Below are 14,788 nucleotides of genomic sequence, written 5' to 3'. Positions count from 1 at the left end.
AAATAATCCTTTTGCACGCACTAGATTTTGTTAAAAACAATCAATTCTGTGAAGTTAGTAGTGACTCAGCTGTGACCAAAAATCATGTGATCATGATTCATGTTATCAAAATCACAGCTGTGTTTATACAAAGCAGAAAGGAGACAAGTATGAAAACAACTGTTAGCATTGAAATATCTATGGTATGTAGAGTAAGATCAGTTTTTTCTATATTGGTATCACCTTCAGGAAATTGAAAAAAAAAAAAAAAACATACTGAGTCCATTTTTTTCAGGTTTTAAAAAATATAGATTTAAAGAAATTCAACTTTATTTTTTCCCCTTTCTTTAGGATTTATGGCATTGTAATTTTGTTTTACTACACAGCAGATGGTTTGAGATTATTTCAGTGAAAAATAAACCCGCAATGAACAAAAAGGTGACAAAAGGGAAAACTACTCAGAAACTGCTTTGTCTTTGTAGTGTTCTCTAACATTTTGAAATACAAGATAAAAATAATAATCTGAAGAAAACCGGTGATGTCACATAGCCTGCTCCATTGAATCTGTTACATAGGAATGCTTTTTGCCACTGTGCAAGCAACGTTGTACACATTGTTGTCTCTAGTATGTGGGTAAACGTGTGGAGCCCAGCTGACTCCCATCAGCCTTCAGGGCAGCGTAATGACGGCACAGTGTAGAGCTCCAAGCCTGTTCGTCCACCTGTGTGTGCGTTTACGGGCTCCCATGGGAAAGGCAGAGGTCAGGCGTGACGCACTGAAGGTTGTGGTACAATCTGCTTCCACACATCTAAGCAAATCTCTGTTTATGCTTTTTATTCATGTGTAAGTGTGCACATGCATATATAGTGCAGCAACACGTGAGTTTTTTTCCATTCTCATTTACAGTACGCTGTCCATGCTGGTCTGTGTATGGGTGTGTTGCTAAGCTGGAGGAGTGTCTCAGGGCTACATGTATGCAGCAGAGGTCTAATGTTACTCAGAAAAGGACTCAGCAATGTATGACAGTTGCATTCCTAAGGTTGTGTGTGTGTTGGTCACCGTATTGTCCTGTGTGTCTTGTGTGTTTTAGAGATGCATGATATTGGATTTTTGCAGATATACAATAAAGCAATATTTTGTACCTCATTTTGCACATATTTCTCACACCTAATGAAGAGAACACCAGGCCTTTACTTACTCCCCCCCCCCACTTCTTGTATGTCTCTAGTGTCCCTATTACAAAAGCATGCCCAAGATGATGCAGATCCAGCCACAAATTACTTTGCTTTTGAAATGGGTATATTTACTGGGCAAAATAAGAAAACTACTCCAACTTATATCTAAACCATGCCAACATTTATTTTCTGTAATGTTTTGAAAAAACTGCAAACTTCACACTAATTTGGCAGGCCTGGATGATGCCCTCTCTGACACAGTCCTGACATTAGTCACAACTGGGGCAAAGCCGACCAACTGCACAAGTTTCAAAACAAATAAACAAATGTAATCTTTCTCAACATGAACACTCTTGCTCTGAGGACACAGCGCTGAGCATTAGTCAGCGTCATCTTAGCCGCCTGTCAATGTTCATTTTGGGCTGATGTCGATATTTCATTTTAAAGCCAAAAGCGACGACATGCCTGTATCATCGTGCATTCTCAGTGTGTGTGCACGATTGTGTCGTTCGCAGTTGTCGTGCACTTGTATAAGCTGGAATTGTGTTTATGCACATGGCTACATCTGCTGCTGTCTAGCAATGGTTGGATGTGTAAGCAGGTGTGAAGTTTAAATGTGTGTCTTCACAGTGGCGTGAATACAGTCAGAATGGGTGAAACTCCTAACCTTGGCCGATGTCAGTGTAATCCACAGGAAATCCTTCTCTCACCAGAGAAAATGTCACAGTTGAGAGGGGTTTTCTAGCAGTTTGTTTGCTGTTTTCCACCTTCAGTGTCTTTTTTTTTTTTTTTAAATTTGTCTTGTTTCTCTCTTTGCCTTTGAATGTAAAATGATAATGTCTGTATTAAGACTATGGCCATTCAGCACTATTCAGTGACAATGGTTCACCTTGTAATAGACCTTCATAATGAGATATTAGGACTTTTATTTTGGTAGTGGTATCTACACTTTATCAGCAGACACAAAATGTTGATAAATGACATGGTAGTCTAACCAAAAACTGAATTTTGCAGTCTACTCAAAAATTAAACATAGCCTTTCAATCCTCTCAAGTCTTTGAATTTTTATGACTCTTGTTGGTAAAAGTTTTTATTCCCATCTTGAGCTTTGTGTTTAGAAATATGTTGCCTGTCTTTTTAAGCTTCAGCTGCAGCCACTCTGTGTTGTTACTGTAGCTCTAAGCTTGTCTCTTGTAAAATGATATACACCAACTCTTTCATGTAATTTCTTATCTACTCCCTTCCCACACACCAAATGCCCCTTTTCTGTCAGAAACTCTGAGCTTCCTATCTTCTTTGTTCAACCATGGCAAAAATAAATTAGATTGTAGCAGGTGATTTAAAATGTAGGTGATGTGTGGATCATCCAGCTTTCATAGCTAATCACAGCAGCGGCCTCACACTCGTTTTGGACTCTAAACCTTGTCTGAGTATTGTCAGTGTATGAAGAGAAAAGCAAACAAGTTGTCTGTCAGGTTTTAATGTTTCAAATAGGATTTTCACGGCTGCTCTCAGACGTCTTATACATGTGTCTGCAGTATTTTAAGATAAAATTGGTTTTTAGCTTATTACTAACAAAGCACAATTTGTGTATTTGTGTGCAGATTTTGATCTTCAATTAAGATATTGGATAATTCAGACCTGCTAAAACAGACTGACAGCGTGTATGTGTGGATCCATTGACAATATTGCAGAGATTTACTGACAGCTGGATTTTCTGGAAGCTGTGGTGTATGTATTATGAATTAACTTTGTGCAATATCTTGGTGATCTACTCATACTGTAGGTACATTAAATGCAGGTAGAGGTAACAGAAAATAGGATGAGTGATTGAACTTGTACTGGATGAATCGTGCTCTGAAATATTTAGAGAATCTGTGACTAGCTGTATATTTAATTGATGGTATATACTGCAGGTCCAAACAGATCTCATATGTGCTGCTCTAGTGTAGCTTCGAGATACCTTCCTTATTGTGAACAAGCACTTTTCTCGTGTAGCTTTAAAATCCAAACTGTCTACCAATATAAAAGCATTACACTTAAAATAATAAAAATATTCCATTATATAAAACTTTCATTACAATCTATGGACAAAACATGGTTCAAGTAAATTTTGTAAACTTTCACTGCTACACATTTTTCTTCAGCATAAATAAACACAATACTGAAATCCCACCTCATCTTTCAGCCTTTAGGCTGGTCTTAACCAAACTTTTTTTTTTTTAACTAATCTGATCTTTGGCATTAAAATGTATTTGTCCAGCATCTGTCTGCAGGCTGTGTTGTCTTATTTTTGCGACAGAGGATTAGTTTTTTGAGTTGAACTGAGCTGAATTTCTAAAGTCTGTGTCTTTCTTCCTCCACAGATCATCGCGTATCAGCCATACGGGCGCTCTGTAGACTGGTGGGCATATGGAGTTCTGCTATATGAAATGCTGGCAGGACAGGTGAGTAGTAAAAACCCACAACCACGCCCACTCAGTCGTGCCTCTTATGTAATTGCCTGCTTGAGATTATGCTAACAACTTTACTCACAGGTTGCTCACACCTACATTTTTCCCATGTGCAAGCTTCCCAAGCGGCAAAGCTCTGCTGAGGCCTAAATGTACTCAGGTGGTGCTTCCTCAAGACCTTCCCACCAGCTCTAATAATAAAGAAACACTGACGCATACACACAAAACTGCTGTTTACTCTTCTGTTGTGAGGACAGAGCCACATTGTTGTAACCTTCCACTCTTACCTTTTTAATGTAGGTACTCAAGTTTACATTTGACTCATAATGCATTTTGTGTGTGTAGCTGCAATGCTCATGTCATTGTGACAAGAACCTGTTTACATTGTCATATTATGGCCGTTGCTTCTCCTTTATAGACAACAAAACAAATCTCCATAAAGTAAATCATTAATCAGGCTGTTAAAGATGTATGAATGTTTGACAGTGTCAATGTTAATTTACTAATCAGGGCATGGAATGGCCACTATAGGTTTTTGTCATAGTATATGTACTCCACTCTACACTAAGTGGCATAAAAATGCAGAAAAACGTTGTGACTAGCAGATACTGTGACTGCAATTTGTTTGTTTTGCGCTGAAATTGAGCAACTTAAAATTCTCATGCTTCTCCATTTAACAACTAACCTCTACTTTGTTTTACTACCCATAAAGCTTACGCTTTCATGGTTTCTTTGTTTATTCCTGGATGCTGCCTGATGTGCTTTTAGGAGACACGAGTCTGTATTCTAGACAACATTCTTAACTGTTCAAGTGAACTTGTCGATAATCCGTTGGCCAGCAAAGAAGTGCTTCTTTTCTAAGAAAATATCACTAGTCGTGAGAAGCAGAGCATAAAGGTTCCTCAGGAGGTGCACCTATCTGTGCTCAAACTGAACCAATAAAATGTTCTAACTTTTTTGCATTGAGCATCTACAGCATTTTTTCTGCTTTTGTTACCACTGAAATAGCTTAATTTCCACCATTTTTGGTGCCTATTTATCCAACTTAGAACCGGCTTAAGAAGTTCTATGTGGTGCATTGGAACAATGTCATGTCTTCATGGATATATTTTGCACTGCATTGTCTTTTTGAGATCAATACTTTGTCTGAACCATCAATAGCTATTACATTCCTCACAAAAAAATGACTAACACTTGTGAGGAGAACTTCATCATATCCATTTTCATTTAAAAATTTAGAAAAATAAAAAAAATATTTCATTCCATCAAAAGAGCGGCACATTTTAATAAAGCATGCTTCAAAACCTCAGTACTAGATGACGTTTTAAAATATTTATGACTTGATTAAGTTGTGACCTCCATTCCAAAAGGCCAAAGTCAAAGTTCAAGTAAATGAAAAAGCTCGAAAAAAAAATCAGGAAGACGGGTATAGTTTAAATTTCCAAAGAAAGTTTCAGCCATTAAACAATTAAGATAAGATAAGAGACTTTATCGTCATTGTGCAGAAGTACAATGAAATTTGTGTGGAAGAACTCGACAATTAGCAGTAGTGCAAATAAGAATAAAAATGGATAACAATACTCTTAAAAAATAAAAAGAATCAAACCAAGTGCTATATACAAAGTAAAGTAGCCAAGTGTTGCAGGAGTAAAGTAGAGTTCGTATTAATTAACAAAGATTTTACCTATTAACGCGATTCCATCCCTCATTTCTCCCTGCCTTGTGTGAAATCAGGTAAAGGGGGCATGACGCACACAGGCTACCTCTAGTCGAAGGGACCAGTGGAGTGGAAATGACGAATAATTCATTTTATGGACTGTCAAAACACCCACATTATGGTTACTGATGATAACGACCTAGTGAGAAGAGGAAAAAAAGCTGGGTCATCCACTTCATTTGCCCTGCAAGGTCTCCCTGTAACACTTGTTCTCCACAGTTTTAACTCCTTTTTCCCGTCTTTGTGGCTTCTTTTGGGTCATTACAGAACAATTTATACAGTTTACTTGTCTAGAATAGATCATGCATATCACACATAAATGTAACACAGCTTGGATCCCTTTGGTGCCACATGATAATGTATTTTTTACAGCAAAAACTTGTAAACAGAATTGCCACCACTTATTTGTTTACTATATACATATGTATATTTTTTTTTACTGGTAATGGATGAAACACTCACACGCTGAGTTTTGTGTCCTTCTGCTCGCAGCCTCCATTTGATGGTGAGGATGAAGATGAGTTGTTCCAGTCCATTATGGAGCACAATGTGTCCTACCCCAAGTCCCTGTCCAAAGAAGCTGTGTCCATCTGCAAAGGGGTGAGTGGATGTTTTGAACAAAACATATTTTGCCATTATGAACCACTTTTCAAAACAAAACTGGTTCATAACAGCAAAATATGTTTGTCGTCAAGCAAAATTCAGATACATAAAAATGACTAAAGCCGTTGAATTTGCTTGGTACCCATAAAAGGTGAACATTTTACCTCTTATCAGTTGGGCAGTTTCTTTCCAAAAGCACACAGAAAACTGCTTGCAAACCATCCAAAATGAACCCTGCTTCTTTAGTCTGTTTAACCAGGATTGTTCACCTTTAGAAATCTTTCCCACCTTGGTTTTAAAAAAAAAACTGAATCAGCATTTTAAGCTCTGTATCTTTCATGCTCTTCACTGAAGCCAAAGTAATTGAGCTGCATGTAAGAGAGCTACAAGCCCTTTCTGCTGGTTAAACTTTAGGGAAGAAGAACTGACAGGCTGCTCCACACACTGGTGTAAAGCTTTTCTTAGCTTTCTGGCATTAGACCCAACACATGAGAAGTCTCGCTAAATTTGCAAGAAGAATGAAGTGTCCATCCATTATCTACACACCGCTTAATACTTATTAGGGTTGCAGGGGAGCTGGAATCTATCCCAGCTGACTTAGAGCGAAGGCAGGAGCCACCCTGGACGGGTCGCCAGTCTATCACAGGGCCACACAGAAAGAGACGAACAATCTCACACACACCTACAGACAATTTAGAATTACCAATTAACCTCAGCATATTTTTGGACTGTGGGAAGAAGCTGAGTACCTGGAGAAAATCCACACATGCAGAGGGAGAACATGCAAACTCCATGCAGAAAGATCCCAGGCCCAGGCCGGGATGCGAACCAGCGACCTAACCACCAAGTCACTGTGCAGCCCAGGTATATAGAAATATGTTTTAAATACTATGTAAGACCTGATGTAAAAGTTCCTGCTCATTTTCTTTCTTCAGTCAGTCAATGTGTACAAGTCTGTGGCTTATACATTTTTGAAAGCATTGAGGGGGAAATCTATTGAGTTGTGTGATATACTCCTCATAAGTGTGACTGACACAGCAAGTATCAGCAGCTCTATAGTCTTCTGTTTTAAAGGCTTATTCCAAATGCAATGCCCCCACTTTTTAAAGCTTGTTGTTCCATGTGGCTGAAATATTTTAACTGCCTAATAAAGTTCATTCATTTAGCAAATATGTGACAGTTCTGACTTTCAAAATTGCCTGTTAAATAAATGTTATCGTCATGTTCCTTGGGCAAAAGCAGATTTATACTTAGTTCTATCACAACTGATCACTAAAGCTCTGTACAGCAAATACATAACATACATAGTAGTGAGGCAAAATTCAATTTTTCCATAGAAAATAGTAGCCTACCAAAAGGAAACCTGTCTCAAGCAAGTTTATCTGTCATGTAAATTATTCAGCGGCCCTTTTTGTCTCATCAATTTTACAAGAGAGTAGATACGTTTCCCATAATCAAGATTTGCATGCAGCAGGAAAGGCGCTTATACAGCAACACTAAAGGGTACAAACTCTGTTTACAGAGCGTTTTGTTCTTCTAATTAATTAAATCGCATATAAACACCTAGAGAGTCAGCCGTCTGAATTCAAACTAAACCTTTTCTCTGTTAATTTAACAAAAATACAGATCCTTCAGATTTAAAATAATTGCTGAGATTATTTTTGCTCTTTTGGATAAAGAATGTGTTACACATTACACTCCTCCTCTTCAGCTTTTTTGCTTTCTGCTGAATTCATTCACACATCTCAAAATAATGTCACTGGGAAACCTTTGTCGACTTAGTCACATGCATTGTTGTTTGGTTTGGAAACTAGAGTAATGTTGTTCTAACCAGGAATAGCAACTGAGGATAACTACACAGAACAGTGGGTCAGTACAAGTCAAACAGGCAAACGCTGTAACATAATGACTGTTTTTCTCATTTTATGTTAACAACAGAATGTTTTGAATGCAAATGGGAAGGCTTTCCGTGTTGTTTTAGGACACCCACCTAATGGATTCGCTAATGGATGCCCCATTTTACTGCTTCACATAATCATCCACGGGGCAAACGATGTGTAGGATTTGCTTCTATGACCTTCGTTGGCACTTTGTGTGCACTCCTCAGAAGGCTGATGGAAATGTTGATGTCATTATATGTTCATCTTGAGGTTAACTGGATCTGATGTACGTTAGATGTGGATGACTTTTGACAGCTGTCCATGGAGTCACAATCACTGATGACATGAAGTTCACCTAAGGATTATCTGGTTGATAAAGGATGAGAAAAACTTCCCAGATGTTCCTCATGAGATCTGTATTAATAGTTGCAGAAAACTCAATTCATGTTCAAGCTTCACTTCTGGGCTTGGACATCAAACTCTTGGTAACGAATGCGATGCCATTGATACACGCATACATAAATATAGTGCGTTTATGGACCAGATTTACTCAAAATGTTCAGGAATTTTCTCAAGAAACACAGAAAAGCGCATGTGTGTATCCATGTGCATACAAGGAATTTAATAGTAAAAGTGGCAGTTTTATTTCTATCCAGAGGCTCTGCAAAGCCAATGAGCTGTGAAATAATGCGCTTTGTCTCCCTGTCCCTTCCTCGCTTGTTTCTTTGTCCTCTTCTTCCCTTTTTCCTTTGTTTTTCTTAGCTGTGTGTGCATGTGAGTGTGTATGTGATTTTATTACTCTGTGAGAACATAACTCTGTTTGGCACGTGACTCCATTTTCGGGACAAAAACAATCCCCTGCTGTGCAAATTATTAAATTTTATGGTGAGGACATGATTTAATTTCATCATATGGGTTAGGGTTAGACAAATAGTATCCATGTTTCAATTTAGGGTATGTCAATATAATGTCCTGAAGTGATGGCTGTATGTGCTCTTGTGTGTCCTGGACTTGGCCAACTGTCTGTCAGGCATTGTTTGGCTGCTGCATTGCTTCTTAATAGATTCATAGTTTTTGCCAGCAGTTTGACTCACAAAAGAGAAAGAAGGAGAAGCAAAAAATACGAGAGAGTGGTCAGAGGGAGGTGAAATGGTAGGAAGACGAGTGAAATGTCCTAAATCACCCCACTGTACCTTAGCCTCCCATCTGCTTTCTCTTCTACTCTCTCTAGTTCTGATTTTCTTCTCTGTCTTCCCAACTCTCTCTCTCTCCTACCTCCTGTCCCACCACATCTTGTGATTTTGCGTTTGCAACAGAAAAAAAAAAAGCGGAGTTGCTTTAGACTTATCTAAACTTTCTGAAGACATGTGACTAAACTGTTAGCTGACAGGTCATGATGTGGAGGAGCTGATAAAATCTAAGTGTTGACAGTTGGCAGCCAGAATTATCAAATGTTCCCTATGAAATGCCAACACTAGATCTGCTTTTTCCTGGTGGTGGTGGTGGTGGTTCTACGTCACACGTATGCAAAGTAGTTCAAGTTTCAAAACAAGCAGGAGTGTCTGACGCTGTGGCAGGCCAGCAGTCACTCTGTTTCAAGGACTTTTCAAGGTGCGAGGTGTGTCATCTTAATGGTGACAGCCCTGCGTTTGCAGCAGGATGCTTTCTCGCTGTCACTGTCACTCCCGTGAACAGACAGAAAGCTGCAAATGACTTTTTCTTCCTCGTCAACAGCTGTCCGATGCACTCTGATAGCTGAATGCACGCCGCTGGTTCAGATGCGGCAGAGCTCACAGCTGGTGTGTTGAGGAAGCTGCAGCGTGAAATCTGGCTTTAAAAAATCCTGCAAGCCGAAATTCAGCGCTGACAGAAGCTGTTCATTTTTTAGCATGTTATTTAATGTAGTACCTCCTCAGCTGTAATTGTCTTCAATGATATAAAACAGCAAATAAATCTAACATGTAAGGACACAATTTCACTTGGCTTGATTGTTGTCACCACTTATTCTGTCCTTATTTTGTTACAGTAAAAAAAAAAGATCACAAATTAAGAGGCTAATTAACTTCTTGTGAATGGAGTAAACAAATAAAAGCTGTCAAGAGTTCTATCTGGGGAAATTATCAAGTTTGATTTATTCAGTTAGGCCTAACAATAATACCATGTGTGCATAAAGTATTTTAAAAATCAAAAAAGATACAGTAGTGCTTAAATTACCAGTGAAATAAAAGTGTCTTATGGTGATGCCTGTTAAAGATCCAATAAAAAACATACAGCTGTTTAAAATACTAACAAAATTTACCACAACCAGTCATCGAAATGTGATGGGTTTATCTAAATACCTTATTTAAAAATCTGTATATTCAGTTATTCACAGACTTTGTTTGATTGATTACAATGAGGCTCATTACATATGTAGTAATTTGTTATAGCATGTTTGCATATTTGGGGAATAAACACAGTAAACATCCAGTAATGTAATGCAGTCTTTTAACTCAATGCGCTGATCGCTGTTCATTCAGAGCTGCTCTCATGAAGGAGGGAATGACAGAGATAAACAGGCAGCAGGTGGAAACTACTGACACACTGAAATTAATTTGTAATTGCTTCCCACAGTTTGTTCTTTGTTAAAGGGATCTGCTTTTCAAACTCAATACTGGCAACTCTCAATTTCCAGTCAGCCATTGAGGAAAGCCCAGTTCAAAATTGCCCTATAGAAAACACTAATGTACCATATAAAAGAGACACAATCCAATATACAGCATGAGTCTGTGATTAAACAAAAAAGGGCTAATCTTTAAAATAACAAATAATAATATTTTACAATTCACTTTTTTCTACATTACAAAAATCAGTAAAATGTTTAGAATTTTTGCTTATTTCAGTATAGTAGAAATTGTTATTTTACAGACAGATATTACAAAAGAGCAAACTGACATTTCTAAAAATACATGTTTTTGATGTAAATGTTATTTTCATTATTGACCTGTTTGGTTTTGTAGTTTGTTTGTTTTTGTCTTTACTGTTAATGTTTAAATTTATATTATTTATACTTATTACCTGTAACTTAAAAAAAAAAGTTTAAGAAAATCTCTACAATGTAAATTGTTTTTTTTTTAAAAAAAAACAAAGAATTAAAAACGATAATTATTTTTACATTGCATGTGTCTGTCTGTAGTAAATGACTGCAGAATGATATCTTAACATTGGTTTTTGTAAGAGCGTTAATCACTATTTAAAGCCATTGCTAAATATGTCTTGTACTGCTGGAGAAGGTGACTGAGCTGCATGTGAAGGTGTGCATCACCGATTAGAGATTTAACTGTAGATACCGCAGTGTTTCGTGCTTTCCTGTGTGTATGCATTCATATATGTACTCTCACCGCTTTGAAAGTGCACAGTGCACACAATACCAGAGCCAGGAAGCCACACTATTTAAGCATTTAAGCACTGGCTCCGTCAAACAGTCAAACAATCCATGAATAAATAATTATGTCCTTGGACTGTCAATGCTGAAGCCAAGCAGGGTCCTCATCCATATCCAAATGAGCGTGATGGCTTCCTTTGCAATTCAGTCCTGACAAATTACTGCACCGAGGCAGAAGAGTTAAAGGAAGTTTTTATGGAAAAGAAATCCTATACTTACTTCATTATGGGACAGATTGATTTAAAGAACTTGTATTTGTGTAAGAAGCAAGATGAAAAGGTTTTATAACTGAAAGCTCAAAAACGTTGAAATTGCTCGTAATTTTAGCACATTATCTGAGCAATTATGCATAGCAGTTGCTTCATTCTTAGCGCAACAAGGACAGATTTTTGTTGTTGGTTGTGTTTCCTATGGGTGCTTAAATCTTGTTTTGCTTTTTAACAAAATGCTGACTGTGTCCTCATGCTGCTTGTGGTGCGATTGGAAGTGGCAGCCGTTCTCTAAAGGCAGAAGAAGCAGAGGGAGAGGGAACAAAAAAACAATTATATCACTCTTTTTCAGACCCATCTGTTTAGCTGTCATTTGCTGACCTAGAAAAGAGGTGAAATCATATTACACAACACATCAGCGAAAGAACAGAGAACAGAGAAGCGGGAGAAAAACAAAGTGGGAGTTTTCCTGATGCACTAACACTGATCACTTTTGAGAGAGATAAACACTAATGTTCATTGCTTTTCTGTGTTTTTTAATTATGTTTTGGTGGAGTTTGGGGGGCATTTTTGCTTTTATCATATTGTATCGGTAGAGAAAAACTTTCAAATCTGGCTAGTGCTGAGAACACTAAATAGCAAATGATCTTGGTAGAGCCTGTGATTTAGAATTATGTAATTGCCTTTTGTCCTAACTTCATGCTCACTCCTTTGTATTTCTCCATGATCAGTTGATGACCAAACACCCGTCCAAGCGTCTGGGCTGCGGCTCTGAGGGAGAAAGGGACATCAGAGAGCACGCCTTTTTCAGACGTATCGATTGGGATCGCCTCCAGAACAGGGAGATACAACCACCCTTCAAGCCTAAAGTGGTATGTTCCGTGCACACACACACACATTTAGGCTACAAACATTCCATTTCTACCCAGTGTAATTGGGTTAATACAATTGGTGACCTCTCCGGTGTCGGTTTAACCTTCATTTAAATAAAGCCGATGACGCTTGTCTGTTCCTGTCACAGGCTCTGTTTACTTATGGGTGCATGGTGCAAAGTGCAGCATAGAGCCAACAAATAGACATTTTCCAGAGGTGCAGTGATGTATCTCTCACTTGTACCTATTCGATATTGGTGACTTGTCATGTGTCACATTTCCAATTAGGGGCAGTAATTTAATTGGGTTTTCTATTCTAGAAAAAGTTTTAATTTTCAGCAAAGCTGTAAATTTTGACATAAAAGTTCAAAAAGTGCATTTGAAATAGGTCAATATATGATGACATGCATCCACTAAATCTCCTACTCTTCAGAAAGAAATATATTCATCATTTTAAGTTTTCCGATGTTCTTTTGAATATGTGATCTCATTATGCCGTCTTCTCCTGCAGCAGTTTAGTGGCACCAGACTGGAGACTTGGTGCCACCATGTTTATCTCATCATGCTCAATGACAATATTTACACAGTAGTGGAGGAGAACACACATTGTTTTGCATCTTCTTTTGCAAATTTTCTGGAAATCTTGATAGAACCTGGCGACTAGCAATCCACTTACTGTCAATAGCCAAAATTATACCTGAAGTGCATCAACTCTCACAGCACACATGACTGCAGTTTGCACCATACGCCTTGAGGCAAAAAATACTGGAACCGCTTTCCCTTCACTGCATTACCATTATTCTAGATGCATCTGTTTTGTTATTGGCTTTACTGATAGTTTTACTCACCTATGCATTTGCTAATTTTTGCAACTCTAAAATCGTTGCTTAAACTGGAAGAGCAGTACTTTTTTTTTTTTTTTTTTGCCCCCTCAACAGACTCCCTTTGCGTCGTACATCAAATGTTTTCTCTCAAAATAACCAAATGTTACATGCATATTATAAGTCAGAAAAAGCCATCTGTTTCTTGTCTGTGGACATGTGTGCATATATTTCACCGCTCATTGATGGAGGATAATGATGGATGAGCGATTGCTACATATGATCATGCCTCAGAGCTTTGTGCACGTGCAATCACAATACACACAAAAAAGACAAATAAACACAGACACAGAACTGCATATATCTACAGAGAACAGATGTGCTCATCACGACAAGATAAATCTGTTCTGGCAAGATTTTTTATACCCCTCTGTTGTGTTCTCTATTCGCTTAGGGGCTGTGTGTTTTCTCTGTTTCTTCATTAACTTGTGCCTCTGTCTTCAGTCAGATTTGTGAGAATACACATGCTAAAGGAAAAGCTCTTCTTTGGTTACTGGTTAAGTACAGTAATGCATCTAAATGATTGTTAATTAACTACTGGCTGATTTCTCTCTGTGTTTCTGTTTGCACATTAGGAAAGTTTAAACAACTTTAAAGACAAAATATACGTATCACATGTCAATTTTTAATCTGTTTAGTTAATATTGTTCGGCTTTTGCATAATGTCACAATTCACACACAATTATTTGCCAGTATGAAATGTTAAACATCTATTTTAACAATATAAATGATGTATAAAATTGTTCTCACACAGAATTATTTCTTATCTTTACCTTAGTTAATGGTCTTGGTTTGACTACCAAGTAAATCTGAACTGCTCACATGTTCCTGTGACCCCAACCCCCAACTGCACAAACACACTCATTTCACAGATAATTCTTATCTATGCATGTCACGCAATGGTGGTGTTTTCCTAAGGGTTTTATCAGCATTTCATCCATCTCTCACTTAAAACTCACTCCAGGAAATTTTTCTTGTTAATGTCATTAAACGTGCCAAGAAACAGCAATGAGTCCAGAACGTCAAGAGGAAATTACATAATATGTAACATTATGAAATTTGAAGTTGTAATTTAAGCTTTTTTTTTTTTTTTGCATTGAATGCAAATTAACTTCAGTCTGCAGTCACCCCCTTCCTCCCTCTTTCTCCCTTTCTGCTTATCTTACAGACACATACAGTGTACAGTGCAAACACACAATCTACAGGTTCCCTGTCTTTGGAAAATCTCTTCTTTAGCATCAGGCTGTCTAATATTCCTGTAGCGTCTTTATTAAAATGTACCTGAAAACATTTACATTCATTTACATTTGTTAAATTTATTTAAGATTGAGTTAAACCTCTTGTAAAAAAAAAAAAAAAGAAAAAAAAAAAAGAAAACAAAGGAGAAAGGCAACATTTAAATAAATTCTATACCTGTGGAGATCCATTATAAAATAGGTCAGCCCAGGTGTCAGGCTGGAATCCCAAAAGGCATTTTTGGGACACAACTATGTAATCTTCATTTATTTCAACAGGTTTTTTTTTTTTTGCATTTGTATTATAATGCAATTACCTAACCTTAACTTTCTAGTACGTAGATATTGCCCATAGCACAA

At 37.5% G+C, this 14,788-nt stretch overlaps 1 protein-coding gene across 4 annotated transcripts in view; it reads left to right on the top strand.

Annotated features, from left to right (window-relative positions):
- Positions 1-14,788, top strand: part of prkcaa (protein kinase C, alpha, a) — a 148,921-nt gene that overhangs the window by 121,189 nt on the left and 12,944 nt on the right. For all 4 annotated transcript variants that reach the window (XM_022205429.2, XM_022205431.2, XM_022205430.2 and 1 more), the window contains 3 exons: positions 3,521-3,601; positions 5,817-5,924; positions 12,172-12,312. In XM_022205429.2, coding sequence (XP_022061121.1) covers positions 3,521-3,601; positions 5,817-5,924; positions 12,172-12,312 — 330 coding nt within the window. The remainder of the gene's footprint in view (positions 1-3,520; positions 3,602-5,816; positions 5,925-12,171; positions 12,313-14,788) is intronic.

The sequence above is a fragment of the Acanthochromis polyacanthus genome, chromosome 3 (genome assembly GCF_021347895.1).
Source record: "Acanthochromis polyacanthus isolate Apoly-LR-REF ecotype Palm Island chromosome 3, KAUST_Apoly_ChrSc, whole genome shotgun sequence".
NCBI lineage: Eukaryota > Metazoa > Chordata > Actinopteri > Pomacentridae > Acanthochromis > Acanthochromis polyacanthus.
The sequence above is the reverse complement of the archived record's forward strand: the minus strand, read 5'-3'. Positions and strand labels throughout refer to the sequence as shown.